The sequence below is a fragment of the Pagrus major genome, chromosome 23 (genome assembly GCF_040436345.1).
Source record: "Pagrus major chromosome 23, Pma_NU_1.0".
Taxonomy (NCBI): domain Eukaryota; kingdom Metazoa; phylum Chordata; class Actinopteri; order Spariformes; family Sparidae; genus Pagrus; species Pagrus major.
Genome location: NC_133237.1, coordinates 25,748,807 through 25,764,752, shown reverse-complemented (window position 1 = coordinate 25,764,752; position 15,946 = coordinate 25,748,807). Strand labels below are relative to the sequence as shown.

At 43.9% G+C, this 15,946-nt stretch overlaps 1 protein-coding gene across 1 annotated transcript; it reads right to left on the bottom strand.

The window, feature by feature from the left end:
• Positions 1 to 353: 353 nt before the first annotated feature.
• On the bottom strand, positions 354 to 15,946 carry foxk2b (forkhead box K2b). The gene is made up of 9 exons (XM_073493967.1): positions 15,466 to 15,946; positions 8,244 to 8,438; positions 6,169 to 6,322; positions 5,350 to 5,496; positions 5,028 to 5,221; positions 4,711 to 4,913; positions 4,357 to 4,602; positions 3,057 to 3,257; positions 354 to 1,995 (listed from the first exon to the last, which is right to left on the bottom strand). Exons 1-9 carry the CDS (start codon positions 15,756 to 15,758, stop codon positions 1,793 to 1,795), a joined length of 1,836 nt encoding a protein of 611 aa, XP_073350068.1. The 5' UTR covers positions 15,759 to 15,946; the 3' UTR covers positions 354 to 1,792.

The following is a 15,946-nucleotide window of genomic DNA, read 5'->3' as shown; positions in this document are numbered from 1 at the left end:
GGAAAAAAGGGAATCATTTTATATTACATCAGTGTGTAGTGATGATCTGTCTCCTTACACCTGAAGTTAACTGAAAAAACACTAATATTTCATGGCTTGATGAGTAATAATATTAATTAGATGTATTAAAATGTTCCTGCTCTACTCATGCTCGTGTCCCTGACCTCTTGTGTCATTAGGATGCAGCCATCTTGTGTTAAAGGACAAACATGCTGCTTTTCCAACCATCTGACAGCCTGTAAAAACATTCCTACACCGCCCCCCGGTGGAGGAGAGTGGGACTACAACCCGTGTTTAAACTCATGAGTCAAAAAAATCATGATGAGGTGAAGCAGAAGACGTGGATGCAGAACAGGGCTTTAAATTAATTTATTAAAAAAAAAGCATTTCTCCACTGAAGCAGAACAAACATCAATTTTTTTCGTTACTATTGTTTGGAACGTGTACAATCAGAAAACAGACTCGCCAGGTCGCCGGAACAGAGTAAAATAATCAAGCAAAAAGGAAGGGAGGGGGGGGTCTGCCAACACCACAACGTCAACACAGCCGGGAGGACCAGGAGGAGGAGGAGGACCAGGACCAGGAGGAGGAGGAGGAAGGTGTGAGGGGAAACAAAAGAAGAAGAAGAAGAAGGAGGAGGGAAATGAAAAACACAAACATTTAATCAAGTGCAGGTGTGGTTTTTGGACAAAGCAGGTCTTTTTTTTCTCTTTTTTTTTTTTCCTCTGTTCAATTTACAGTTTAACTTCTCTGTTTGTCGGATACATGCAAGGTCAACATCTGGAACTACACATGGAGATTTCATGTGCTTAATATCGGTTATCTGTGCAAGTATTAAAATATGTAGGTATAACTAAGCAAATTTCATATGGATATGTCAGAACGAGGGGGAGAAAAGAAACAAATATTACGAAAAAACTATTACACTGTTTCACCGAACAGAAGGAGGAAGTCCACGTAAAATAAAAAAAGAGTGAGATTTTCTAACTTAGTTACCGAAATGTCATCGACCTCATCATTCTGTACGCTTCCTTTAATTAAATTACTTATCTAGATAATTGAAAATACATTAAAAAAAAGAAGAAAATCCTATGCTCCACATCTGAACAACAAAATACTGCATATCTACGTACAGCTGCGATAAAGGAAGGTCAGTATTGTGAGAGGCTAGCTGCCAGAGTTTCAGGAATATTGGCTCCGAGTTGATCCCTTTCTGAATGCGTTGACCGTTTTTGTTTTTCGTTACACGTGTTGCTTGGTTGGTCGCTTCGTCCCGGCGGGGGTCCGGGGGGAGGGGGTGTCGTCTGCTGGCTGCCGGAGTCTCCTATCTGCTCTGAGGTAGATGCGACAGAAAGGTGGCGTCCAGCCCGAGCCGAGTCTCCCCGCTGGACCGCTTGAGATCAAAGGTCAGCTCTTAAGGGTTAATTGTTGTTAAGGCTTCCTGTGGTCTTGGGTTTTTTTTTAGTCACTCTCCTGTTTCAGTGGCTCACAGGGGACACCTTTGAGTTCATCTTTGTCCCGTTTAGTTTTTTTTTTTGTTCTCAACCCACGTTCCAAGTCTTTAAAGGGGTGGACATTATTTCTTCCTTTTCGATGCTCTAGAACAGATAAACCCAAAGTGAAAAATGAAAAGAATCCTCTCCGTTTTGGCACCTCGGGAGTCAGTGGTAGAAGGAGGAGAAACAAAACGAACGACAGGGACGAGAGAGAGAAACCGTGGAGGGAGGAGAAGGTGGAGGTGGAGGTCGTGGTGGTGGGAGGGGGAGGGTCGTGTGGTGTGTGGTTGTACAGACTAGTTGTGGGCTCCCGAGTTGTTAGCTGCTGACGAGTCCGCCGGGGTCGAGGAGGCCGGGGCCCCATCGTCTTCTGATTTGATGCGCTTGGCGTCGGGCTGCTCGGCGGCCAGCTGGTCCCCGTTCTGTCGTTTGGTGGGGAGGAGGGCTGAGGCGGAGGCGTGGGTCGCCAGCAGGTGGAGGGGGCTCGCCACAACTGTAGCTGGACGGGAGAGGACACAGAAGAGAAGAGGCAGGTTAGCAGAGGAAACACTCGACTGTCAGAGCTGTTCACACTGTGGTTAACCAACGGGCGGATAACAAAGACTCGTGATTCACTGGAGGCTCAGAAAGTCTTTATTGTTTAACAGCTAACTTACTGACAGACACCTTGTGGTTAACTTGAGTCTGAAGAGTTAGTAACCACAGTGGAAACGATTACAACTCAAGATTTTAAACTAGGAGTTTAAAGGAGAAGTCCATCAATCAGTGAGGTGATGAAAAGATTTTAAATCAAAAGTGACAAAAATTCTCGTTTCATTTTCTAAAACATGAACGTTTTCTTCTTTTCTTCATCTCATGTGATTGTAAATTTAATATCTTTGGATTTTAGACATTACCAGCTATCTGAAGACGTCACAAAGAGCTGTGGGAAATGTGATGATTAACATGTTCCGACATTTTTAAGATCAAATGATTAAATTAAGTGTTTGCGTCAACGGAGATCTTGTCCAGGACGATGTTTAACTGTTGCTGAGCAAAAGACAAACTCAACCGATGTTCATTACAACAAAGCACCTCTTCTCATAATGTTAGTATAGTTACTATGACTGCATGTCTACTCATAGCGAGACCTGAAACATATGACTCATTAAGATCCGAAACTCAACATCGACAAATCCTTTTTCCCCCTGATGCTTCATCAAACACAAACACTATGCTGACATCAGCAGGAGAGCTACTTAGTTGTTGGGCAGCTAACTAGCTGTGGGAAGCTGAGCCTTGTGGTGTGTTTGGCTAAGGAAGCTAACAGCTAACAAAGCTAATAGAGCTAATGCAGCTAACAGCAAAACACAGAAAGACAACACAAGTTTGGAGTAAATAAAGTTCTTCAGCTGAGTACAGTTTGAATACTACTGATGATAAAGTAAAGGAAAGACATTTTGATTTTGGGACGTTTACATTCACTTTAGGACTGTTGAAACAGTTTTCCAGGACGGTGGTAAAGAGACACTGCAATAACTGCACGCGAACATGAAAATAAACACAGCTGACGTGTCTCACCTGAGCTGATGGGTCCCTGGATGGCAGTGGTGATGCTGTGGGTGCCGTTCTGTGTGATGGCCTTAATGGGCAGCTGGTGCTGACCCATGGGGGCCGACTGCACTATGGTAACAGTCTGCAGGGGCGTGGCCGACTGGGTGCTCTGGATGATGCGACTGGAGCCGCCTATAGAGGTGATGGTGGGGACCGTCTCCACTTTGACTGAGAGGAGGACACGAGACGTTTCAACAATGACTCCAGTGAAGGTTCATGTGGCAGAAAATCAGTTATTTGGGGAACATTTGAGCAAATAACAATGAATCAAAACTAAAAAACTCTGACTGTCATGTGAGTCTAATTTATATACTGAAAGATCAAAGTCTGGAAGATGTTCCTCCCCCTCCCTCCCTCCCTCCCTCTTCACTTCATCTCATTACTCTCAGAAAAAGACAACAGTTGTTATAAAAATAAGCCGAGTACAGACTGTACTGTTACACAAATAATATGGAGAGTTGAGGGTTATGAAACAAACTGATATCATTCCTTTTAAATTATAAACAATACGTTATGAAGCATAAACTAAATGTTGCTGTAAGCTGCATCTTTACAGCTGCTTTGTAGACACAAACTGTATTTACATTTATATCTAACTACTCTGCTGACTGAGAAATTCATTTTACCATCTGTTCACTCTGACTATGTTTTGATCAGGGTTGGATCAAACGTCCTTTTAAATATTAAAAAAGATGTTTTTGTTTACATGAATGACGAATGATGATGAAACACCAGATTATATTAAAAAATTAAGCATTTCATCAAGGACTGTGATTAAATTCAAGCATATTCCCAACCTTGAAAACATAGCGGTTAAAATTAAGCACTTTCCAAACTTTCATTCATCTTTGTAATTAAATATAAAAGCATTACAGCTGCAATGAACTCAAAGCAATTCTTCATTTTTCATCATCAATTAATCAGGTTGAGTATATTTAAGGGAAAACAAAGTCAAAATGTTTGAGGATGTTATCTATGGCACTTTATAGACCAAACAACTAATGAATCAAGAAAATAACAGGGTTTCAGAGACTTCAACACTTTTTTGCCAAGTGATCAGGCTCTGGGAGCAACAGCTGCTGTTGCCAGTAGGGCTGGTGTCGACGGTATCGATAGAAACATCTTAGTCTTGATACCAAAACTATACTTTCTCAGTACCTGAGAAGACAGAGCGCTGTTCAAGCATAATGCCCATTCACAATCCTGATAAATCTTGATAAACAGGCTTCTGACGGCAGCAGATGAGACTATTCCCCTCCCGCCTCACCTTTGACCTCTGTGTGCTCTCCGTTCTCCTGCAGTTCGCTCTTGTTGATGATGGTGGCCGGCTGGGCGATGACGGCGGAGCTGAGGGACCCTGCTGGGATCTGCTGCAGGACGTGGACCGTCTGGACAGCAGGCTGGGAGGTGCTGGTGCTCACGGGGGAGGCCATGGTGTAGGTCACTGGCTTAATGGTTTGAGGTAACTGACGCGGGACTGCTATGAGTACCGGCTGGTTGTTAACAGGCGAGCCTGCAACACAAACACTGCTGTAAACCTCTGATGTCAGAGAGAGGAGGCCAATCAGACAGCTGAGGCTGAGAGAGAGAGAGAGAGAGAGAGAGAGAGGGGGGCTCATACCTGGTGTGTTTTGTGCAAAGCGTGCTTCCTGGATGACTGCCAGTTTGGGCTGGGTCACTGTGGTGGTGGTCGGGGCAGGAGCCGAGGAGGTCTCCAGCTCCAGGGGGACCGGGGAGCCCTCTCGTGATAGGCTGTCGGGGGTCTGGACGCCGCTGGAGTGAGCGGAGAGAACCCCCGAGTGATTGGGAGACGCTGGGGCACTCCTGAGGGTCAGACAGGCCAGTCACATGTCAGTATATGTATCCAGGTAGAGAGTTAAGAGGCGACTGTCTGATGACTGTTTGAGTGTAAGAAGTAAAAAAGGTTCCTGTACTGACCTGGAGGAGAGGGGTCCGTGTGGGGTCCTGAAGCAGGGGACTCCCCGGGGCCTTCGTTTCCTAAAGGCCTGCTCGATGAGCTTGCCCTCCGAGGACGGGTCTATCCTCCAGAACGAACCTTTGCCCGGCTCCTCCTGCGACCGCGCCACTTTGATGAAGTAACGGTTCAACGACAGGTTGTGACGGATCGAGTTCTGCAACAGAGGAGAAAGAAAAAGGTTTGTTATCGAGGCATTTTTGGAAAATACACATTGTTTTGGAGCAGGTGAGTTATACTGCCATCGTGCAAACAGTCAGAGCGTCCTCTAACAGACTGACTCACCTGCCAGCCCTTGTCTGCAGTCCTGTAATAAGGGTAGTTCTTTGTGATGTGATTGTAGATTCCATTTAGTGTGAGCTGCTTGTCCGTAGCCAGTGTGATGGCCTGGACTATCAGCTGTGCATAGGAGTACGGAGGTTTGGAGTCGTCCTGTGGAGCAGAGCACAAACACACATTATGAATTATGTATCTACAAACACCAGGAGGCTCCTCTACCATGAAAACAAACAACAGACGACTGCAGCTGTCAAATATGTAAACACAGCACTTAAAACTGAGCAGGGAAAAATATATTTACAGACAATTGGGCTTAAATCACAGGAGATATATATCTAACGATCATTTGCACGATCAATGAATCTGATTATGTACTCTATTGGCTTGTTAATGTTTTAACAAGGAGTGAAAAAGTGCCAGAATGTGCATACTGTGCATTTTAATGTTTTCCTCGTCTGACACTAGTAAAGCTGTTGGTCAGAACAAGAACCATTTGAAGACGCTGCTCTGGGAAATGTATACAGAAAAAATGTTTTCCTGTTGATTATTACAAGTTGAATGTGGGAGAAATTCCTCTTCCAATATACTCTGTAAGCATGACGAGGCAGACAATAACAAAGGCTGTGACAGAGGATGACATATTGTGTGTAGACAGCAGTATTTAAAGACGCATTGAAAACCAGTTTGGAGCTGGAACAAACTGCCCTGTGGCTGCGTATGAAAGGGCAGTGAAATAAGTGATGACATGTTGAGCAGCATCTCAAACTAAAGGTCAGGTTTTGAAACACTCTGGCAGAGCGACTGGACTGTTAGTCCCGCTCTCACCTTGGGACTGTCCCCTCCGGAGGCGTCTTTGTCGTTCTCAGGCTGCGAGTTGTCGTTTAGAAGCTGCAGCTCTGCAGAGCTGACCATGCGGCCGCCCATCCTGTAGCCTGACGAGCCTGCGCCTCGCGGGCTGGAGGGGCACGAGTTAGCAGCACTGCAGGAAAAAAAAACAACACAAGAACAAGACCGTCAGCTGCCAGGAGACTCAGTGCAGAGATGGTTTACAGAAATAAACAACCAACAATAGGTTTGGATTAAGTGCTCGGAGCTAAAACATAACTAGCCTGTCGTGTCCCAGAAGGGCCACAGTTTATGTTTCCTGGCTCGGCTCATCCGCAGTCTGTGCTGCAGTGGCATGCTTTTGGCCGACTTCTATGCAAATCACACCACCACCTCCCAGATCGTCTCAAAACACTGCAGTCACTTCAGGAGCCACAATCAGGCCTAAAGCTACGACGCATTCAAATCTTAATCACTTCTAATTATCCCGGTTAATATTGTGAATAACCAGGGGATGAAGAGACTTAATGTAAAGAACCATCTCCATATTTAATGTGTGTTTCAGCACTCGGGGGACTCTGGAGATGTTGGTAAACCAAACAAAGACGCAGCAGCAGCAGCTCAGGATTTAGGAACATGTGCTGCACCTGCTGCCTCCTTCATTACACTGTCTGTTTATCTGCCAACAGTAAACATGTTTTATCATATAACCTTCAAATGGGCCTCGTATGACGGAAGAAAACCTGGTTGGTTTTCAGCCATCTGGCTGAGATCAGGGGGCTGAGAGGATCTAAGAGTCTGAGATGGAGCCGGCTCTCTCTCTGAGCCCTGCAGTTGCTGAACTAAGCCTAAGCTGATCACCATGCAGGGGCCACATCAAGGTCAGCTGACACGTCAAGGTCACCCAGGGGCGTGTGGGAGTGACTCCTCGCCACCCTGCGCTGATCACTGAAGGTCGCAGATTCAGAAAACTGGTGGAAGAAGGTCCAACAGTCTTCTTCCTGGGAAACCGATACAGCACGACTTCTGATATTTAGTTTATTAACAACATTGTAATACGTAAGGGATAATGCCCAACAAGGTGTTCATTATCAGGAATTAATGGGGAGCCAGATTAATTAGGCCCATTAATTCGTGATTATAGACACCTTGAAGAAGGTCATTATCCCGCTTATACCATGGTCACTTGCCAAAGAAAAGAAATTACAGCCATCATGTAAGGTTCTTATGCGATGGAAACGTTCACCACTCCAGTAAGTAGGACGAACCTCAGGCCTTGTCCACGTGTTTTAATGAGGTTTTAATAAAAACAACCTTAGTTTCTGTCATCCAGACTCTAAACACTCAAACTGAGCTTCTGAACATCTTCACCCTGGACAGAGTTTATTATTTCTTTACATGAACTAAAGACAGACGGACACACAGAAAATGCTTTGTTTAAAGAAATACACATGTGCGTGTTGACGGGGCCATAATCCATTCATAGTCCACCAACCTCGATCAAGACGGAGACAGACAATGTTTGACTGGAGTTGCAATGATTTACTGGTTTCCAGGTAAAATGTTATTTTAAGTTTATGTAAAGTTTTCATGTCTGTCAGGACGTCATATTTTGAACCCAGTTACCTTAAAAGCTGTTGCGCTTATCACACAGTACACACGCCTTGATATATTTATCTTTTAATTAAAATCTAAATTGTTATGCCCTCAAAGTTGTGCCAATTATTCCCTGTGGTATCTAACATGGTATCAAACAGCGATATTTTCCAAGGTATTGTACTGAAGTTACACTAGCACAATCAGAAATATCAATCAATAAAACAACACGACGTCGACGACCTTCAACCTTATCAAACATATGGATTAAGCTTCAAAACTAGCCTCAAACCAGAGAAGCACATTACTGCTAAATGCTAACACATCTCTGCTGTGACACTCACTAAACGTTTCACAATCATCTGCGAGCAGACTTCCTGCTAATCTGTTGAGTAAAACATCTCAGCAGCAGCTGAATTTTTGAGTCATATGCAGAAAAGTCACTTCCTGCCTGTGAAACACATGATAACTCGCAGTACCTGATGGTGCCGGTAGGCGATGGCAGGGGGCTCATGAGGTGAGCGATGTTGTCTGGAATGTTGATGGTCAGTGGGGAGATCTGGGGCTGCACTGGTTTCACTGGGGACTCTGGCGCTTCACGCTTCACCTTCTTCCCGCTGGACAGGGCTGTGAATGTGATCTTGATGTTTGTGCTGGGGAACCTGAACGTGCACCTGCGAAAGGAAACAAACACAAGATTTACAAACTGTTTTCTTTTATAACCACGAGGGAAAAATCAAATCAGTGAGTGCTTGATAACGACACATCAACTGCAGCTGAGGTGGAACCGTTTGCCGACTGACTGACTGACTTTAATTAGCCGAGAGAGACGACGTGCAAGTTAATTAAATTTGAATACTGATGCTTGATGAGGCTCCCGTCTTCCACCAGCATCATCTCAAACTCTTAGTCGGAGGCAGCAGAGGAAGGATTTATTAGATGGCTCCACTTTACTCCACTGCAGAGGAGTGAAGCTGCTCTGGTGTGGCTGCTCTGGGGGAGCGGTGGCCTCAATGGAGGACAGGCCTAAATTAGTCCGAGTGGTAAATATAAAGTATGCTTACAGCGCAGTGGCCTCAGCATCATGCCAGCAAATTAGAAACACGTCTCAGATGACAAGGTGCACTTCTGCTTAAAATGTGTCAATTGATTTAGAACAAATGAACTGATAACAGTGACGTATCAGGTGTAGAATGAAAAATATTGACTACTTCCAGTGTCTCGAATGTGACGATTTGCTGATTTTCTGTCTGCAAGTTGATTTTCTTTTAGTTTTGGACTGTTGGTCGGACAAAACAAGAAACATGACGGTGGGCTCTAGGAAACAGTTTTAGCCATATTACTTGTCATTTTCTGACATTTTATCTCATTTTCATCTCAAACAGTTATTTAAGACCGTTATCAGCCACCTGCGATATCCAAACACTTATTTCACTGTTATTCCTCCAACATCCTCTGAACCTTTACTTCATCTACGACTTTCAAAATGTTGCTGAAAACAGGCTAAGGACTTGTTCCACTTTCCCTTTAATCCAACACACCTTGTGGTCCAATGAGGCTGCCTCCAACAGAATCTGGTTCCTCTACCTCTAGAACAGACCTATAGCACGTCCTGCTGCCCTCAATAAAATAAAGTTACTGCTGTTCTCCTCATTACGGCAAAAAGCTTGTGTTGCCGAGTCAATAGTCATGACGCCGAACCATCTGAGGAGTGACGTGCTGACGCACCTTGGTTGTGACACCACAGACGGAAAAATCCCGGACACAGGTGAGGCTGCGTTCAAACCTGCAACCACCTAAACAACCAACCGCAACACGGACTGAAGCTACGTCAATAGGTGACGGTCAGGCTGATAAAGCTGAGCACAGATCCAGAGTATCTGCCTGTATGTCTGCTGATATATAACAAAATACAAGACTGTACAAATGTTCTGCTATTTTTAAAAAAAATATGGTAAATGTGATAAATATGGATGCTCACAACTTTTGAGTTTTATAGAAGATAAATATATCAGGGCTTGTGTACTCTGTGTTAGGCATTTTAGGTAACTGGGTGTGAGGAGGCGGGCCTATATGGGAACTGCAGTGGTGTGTGTGTGTGTGTGTGTGTGTGTGTGTGTGTGTCGAGATTGAGAAAGCGCAGCTAGAATCAGAATCGATACTGTGGAAATGATTATTGAAACGCTTTCAGTATCGGTATTAATTGATGTTTCAATACTTTTGACAACACTATGAGGGATCCTTACCAAAAACACTTGTTTGTTATGTGTTCAAGATAACAAAAAAAAAAAAAAATCAAAAACCGATAATATTTAATTACCTTATAAATGTCAAGTCAAGATTTTGGTATCTGAAGTGTTCTGGTTTCCATTTTTAAATTGATTTGTAGTTCAAGTAGTTCTGACCAACCATGTGTGAGGAGGCTTTGGTTGCATGCAGGCAAACGGTGCATGTGGACAGAAAAAGAGCCACAACACACTCATTCGTTCAAACTTGATTTTTTGAAAACGTGACATAACTACAGATGACTGACTTACAGACTGGTGTCATGAATATCTGTGCAGTCTGATGCAACAGGTCTGCACCCCTCGCGTTTATTACTGGATTCTACTGCTGGACATGAAAACGACCATCGTGTCTCTCTTCGATGATATCGAGTTATAAAACTACAACAAGAAACAAGATGGAGTCAGGAATGCATGGCAGCTGCCAACAGAAACTGAGCACATTTTAAAAAGGTGGTTTCCTTGTAATTAAAATACTTTGGAGTGGCTCGTCATTTGGACGACTGTAAACATTTATATCTGACGGATGAAGGTAAATCTTTGGCAGGTAACAGTGAATAGAAGGAAGCCTTCTCAACATCCCGGAGACGGAGCGGGCACACATTTGGTTTTCGTTTAGTTAAACGGTGCCAGGCACAGTTTCTTTCGCCAGGCCCTCACAGAGCTGGCATCTGCTGAGAGAACTGTTTCCCCGACACCTACATCTCAAATTAGCTTTGCCACTCACAGGAGGAGACCGAAACACTTCCTGGAGCCGGGCTGCTGAGGGGAGACGCTTTCATTATGCCTGTGCCCTCCGAGCACCCTTTCAGGAACGGTAGAGAGACTCTTCTCTGTGGATCTGATGAAGTTTGTGGAGGATCCTTAAATAACATCAGAGCGATCTCAATATCTGGAGGCGGTGTTTAACTGACAGAGTGGGGACAATGATGATCTAAATATACCGATAAATAATAAATCATCAAACACAATCCTGCTCCTTCATGCTCTTCCCTGTGGTTCACCGCGCTGTCAGCGAGCACCGCTGTATATTAGTCACCACACAAACAAGCTCGGCTGTCAGCCATTAGGGCAACTTTGATACGGGAATATTAAATCACGAGGGCTGTATACAGTATCGTACACAGGCAGCGTAGGTTGGTTCAGACTGTGCATGAAATATTTCTCTATAATTAGGGGACTTTAAACAAAGAAGGCCATCCCCTTAACTATTCCTTACTGCCCTGAAATCAGGTTTGTAGCTGATATATTTCAGGGACTCCTCAAGGAAACAGGTTTTTGTGTCCTTCTTTGGGATCAATTTCATTCTTCAGTAGCCATTTTATTTTATTATCACTACTTCCATCTAGATTCTGCACTACACCGCTCAGAAAGATGCTTTGCTGTTGCGTTGTTTTGCACAATGACAATAAAGACTTGATGCCTGTATATTAGTGAAGGCGGTCTTCTCTTCCACAGGAAGTGGTCCCTCTCTGCTAGAAAATAATATCTGTCTCACTGCCTTGGTTTGAGCGATACATGCATGCTCTTTCTGTACTAAACCAAAGAACTAGGTCAGGAACTATCTCATCAAATACTAAGTAAACCAGATGGAAGAAATATTTGACTGGATTAGGTTCAAACTTTTGACACTTGGCTGTGTTTGATACTCTGACCGATGAACATTTTTTGGTTGGTATGTGGACGAGACTTAATGTTGGTATATTGTTTAATGAGGCTTTTGAGAAGATGATCAAATCTTCCATTATAAAACGTTTTGTCTCTCCAACTGGGGCTGACCATTATCAAGTAATACACCATAGAGCTGCGTGATATGACGTTTATCTCATGTGACAATATCTGTTATTTCAGAAAATGCTCCTTTTTCGGTTCAGTAACAAATCTCATCCATTACAGCAATATTTTTTGACGTGGATGCAAGCAGCATTTCTTTTCCCCAACCGGTATTTCCGCGAAGACCCGCCCGTTATTAGGTTGACTAATCCTCGATCCTAACCAACCAAAATAACGAAGGCAATGAACACAAGTCAATCAGAGGCAGTTTAGGGCGGGACTTGAAGATTGCTGGTGTAAAGGAAATATTGTATGCAGTGAGGACATTTGCATAAAAGGCAACACACACAAACATGGAGGACAGTGAACGTGTCACAGAACAGGAGGCGTGTGACCAGCCGAGACTAAACAAGGAGCCACTTCTGTGCTATGGATGGTCTGAGCATGAAAAGTCTCAGATTGAATATTTATACGTTAATATTTTATATTTTGTTGCATGCTTAAATCAAAATGTGCACAAAGGTTCTGAATATAAGGAGATAAATTATGTAATGATTACTTCCTTTTATTTGTAGCGTTTATCATTCAAAAAAAAAAAAATAAGTAATAGGTCTTTGCATCTGATTATCCTGTATAAACCATTTATTTAATTCACAGTTAATCATTACATGTTTTGTCTATAAATGTTGACAAGTACTCAAAGCCCAAAGATGTTTTTCGCAATGATATAAAACTTTACATTTGAGAAGCTTGGACCAGCGAAAGTTTGCCATTTCCTGCATCTTAATGACCAAAACAAGGGACATTTGTTTGATCAAGGGTTTGAGTATCATTTGGAACATTTTAGGCGTCAGTCCTAAAAAGATACCGATCCACCAGAACCAGTAAAATAAAATAGTGCTCTTATTCTTTTCTAGTTATTGTCCAGATGTCTATACATCTAGGAATAGTCCCATACACAGTCCTTGCATTAACTAATTGCTTAATTTAACTAAACAGCACTACATGCATCACTTTTAATTCATAATCAGGCATTTTTAATTGTCTGGGTGAGGCTTGGTGGTCCGGAAAACTGCGTCCGCATTGTTGAGAATCCCCCCTCAAAGCGAGCATTCACTGAAGCCTCTTTATCAACCCCATTTCTCTCCTGTATGAACAATGAGGCCCGAACTCCAAAAACACAAAACGCACAGTTGCTATGCTGCTAAGCTGCGAGGACGGCAACAAAACAAAGCCTGTTGGGCTGAAAACTTTCACTTGATTTTCACCCCCCACCCGCCCTGCTAAAAAACAAGAGTGTAAACAAAAGAAGACAGCAAGACGGGAAGAGCACCAACTTGGAGAGAATTTGCGGGTGTGGGAGAGGACAGGGAGGTGGGGGAGAGAGAGGGGAAGGGAAGGCTGTTCCTTTCAGTTCAGACTGTTTACATCACCAAAGAGGAATCCCTGGAACACAACCGAGCCGTCCCCCGGGCCACAGCTCAACCACTTCTCTCATGCTGTCAATCTTTGGCTGCAGCAGTCTTATCGTGGACAGTGAGGGTCTTTAAGCGTCCTATCTGGCTTGAGGATTACAGTAAAGCATGTGGCATGAGCGTCTTACTTATGGAAGTGGATGTAGTAAAGAGCGCTGCTGATTAAAAGCTCTTTATTGGCAGTTGGCAACGATCAATACAAGAACCTGAAACCGCCGCCGCTCCTCCTTCCTTGTTCCTGGTGGTGAACCGGGTAGATTGAAATGCACTGGTACGCGCTTGATGTGGCTTCAAGCGGGGCAGCGACTGATTTAACCACCACCCTCAACACAAAACACGTCCAGCTGCTGAAAATATTTTAGTGCAAAAAAAAACAGTTCGGTGGTGCCGAAATTGCATCAAGTCAAAACAAGCTTTTTCTTTGTGGCGTACAAAAAAAAAAAAAAAAAAAAGTGGTTTCACATTGAGGGATTGCACAATAGCTGAGAGCAGTGTGGGAAGTCTGGCCAGAGTTGGCAGAGCCTGGTAGGTTTGTCTACATTACAAGTCACTCCAGTGAATAAACTGCAGCCGCTCTTTGGCGAGCTCAAATCCCAAATAAATCTGTCTGGTCCGAACGTCAACAAACTGGTTTGTTTGATTTTTGGTCGAGATGATCTTCCCATTCTGGTTTGTAGTTTATATTCTGTCTGTGGAGCTAATTATTATTTTCACTGTCGGCTCACCTAACGTTTATACTTTAAAACCAACCGATTCATCTTTTCATGTTCAGAAACGGTGATGACATGAACACATACGTACATAATATTCCTTTTTTCTCTCTATGTTATTACTATTTTTCTTCTCATCTTGGATTAGATCTTGGAGAGTCTCACCTAAATTGTATTGTATGCTCTGTGTATGTGACAAATAAAGAAACTTGAACCATGACTGAAAACTGTAAGTTACACTTTCCCCACAGCCACATTGACAAAATTGCTTGTTCTGTCCAACCAACAGACCAAAACCACAAAGATATTCAATGATCGATGATTTCAAAGTGAAAAAAATCAGCAAATCTTCACGTTTGAAAAACCAGAACCAGGAAATGTTTCGACCTTTTTTGTTGCTGCAGAATAACTTCGATGACTGGGTGGTGATTAGGATTCTGCTGATGAAATCATAGTTTCATATCGTTACAAAACCGATTTCTTGCCACTTTATCACTTACTTTCATCTGTGGTTTGCTGTATTTGCCAACTTAAGCATGAGTTACATCCAAAGCAAGCAGAAAAATATTTACTTTTATACAGATGCCAAGATTTACAGCCCATTAAGTTCATATCAGGGATATAGATTCCTCTGTGTGATAAATGTTTGTTTAGAAAGCAGCACATTTCACAACAGCACATTATCAACAATCCTAAAAGTTGAGCAGGCAAGCTGAAACCTGCACAACATGGCCCAGGAACTTTCTCTGAGGAGATGAACCAGCGTCCCATACAAAAAACGTCCAATTTAACTTTAAATCAAACAATCAAGCTCCAACTCTTGTTTGATGGTTAAAGTTGGTAGATTATTGGTGAAAAACATTGGCTAGCTTGACTTCGGTTGGTTTGAATGGAGGCCAAAGGTCCCGCAGGCTCTGCTGTTGTGAGCCGGCAGGGCGGGGACCGACGGGTTTGTTTACGTTTTAGGGGTCGAGAGGAGCTCCATTCACAACTACACAGAAGCCGCGGCTAACTGCTAGCTAACATGTTTGCATGACAACAAGGGTGACTGTTTACAGTATCAACAGATGTACATTTCCGTCTCGAAGGAGTCTCCACGTGATAGAAAAACACACCACAAGTCAACATCAACAATAGCATCCCTTTAGCTAAGAGCTAGCAGAGTTATTTTGGCTAGGCGGCTCCGATACAGACACCGAGGAATGCGGCTAACGCTAACTTAACCACGGGGAGGAATGTGGGATAAGAGCAGGCGGCTAATTAACACCGTTGCTAGCAAAAATGTCAACAAAGAAAATGGCATTGGGAACAGGATGCGGAGTTCTTGCTAACATGCTAAAACACGTGGTCCCCATCGACCCCTGCTAGCCGATATAAACCCAATGTTGTTAACTGTTAACTTTAGCTGACTGGCTACTCGCGCTAGCATCCACATGTTCGCCGAGAGGGGAAACTTACATTCGCGGTAGCTGCAGAGGAGGGGCGCCCCGTCGGAGGAACACTCCGTCTACAAACACCCCGTTTTTACCGAGACACCTCAGGTAAAAATCTCCGCTGCCGGTGCCGTCGTCGCTGGCGGTGAATATCTCCAGATGCCTCCGCGAGATGAAGCTGGAGTGGCCCATGCTCACGTCCACGGAGCCCTGAGACGAGTTCCGGCCGACGGTCACCGAGCGCTTTTTCATCATGTATTCGAATTCACGGCCCTCGAGCCGGGCAACCGGCCCAGACGATCCGCTCACCACGGCCATGTTCGGGCTAAACTCTCTGAGCGACAAATGTTGGGACAAATAAAACACCGGTGTGCAGACGCCCGACTGTGGCCGTACAGAGGCGTGAAAATGGAGTAAATCTACAAGAGGGGCATCAAATTCAAAACAGGAATTTAGAGGGGAACATGCGAGGCCAGGGACAGCGGCTCCGACCCACCGCCGAGAGA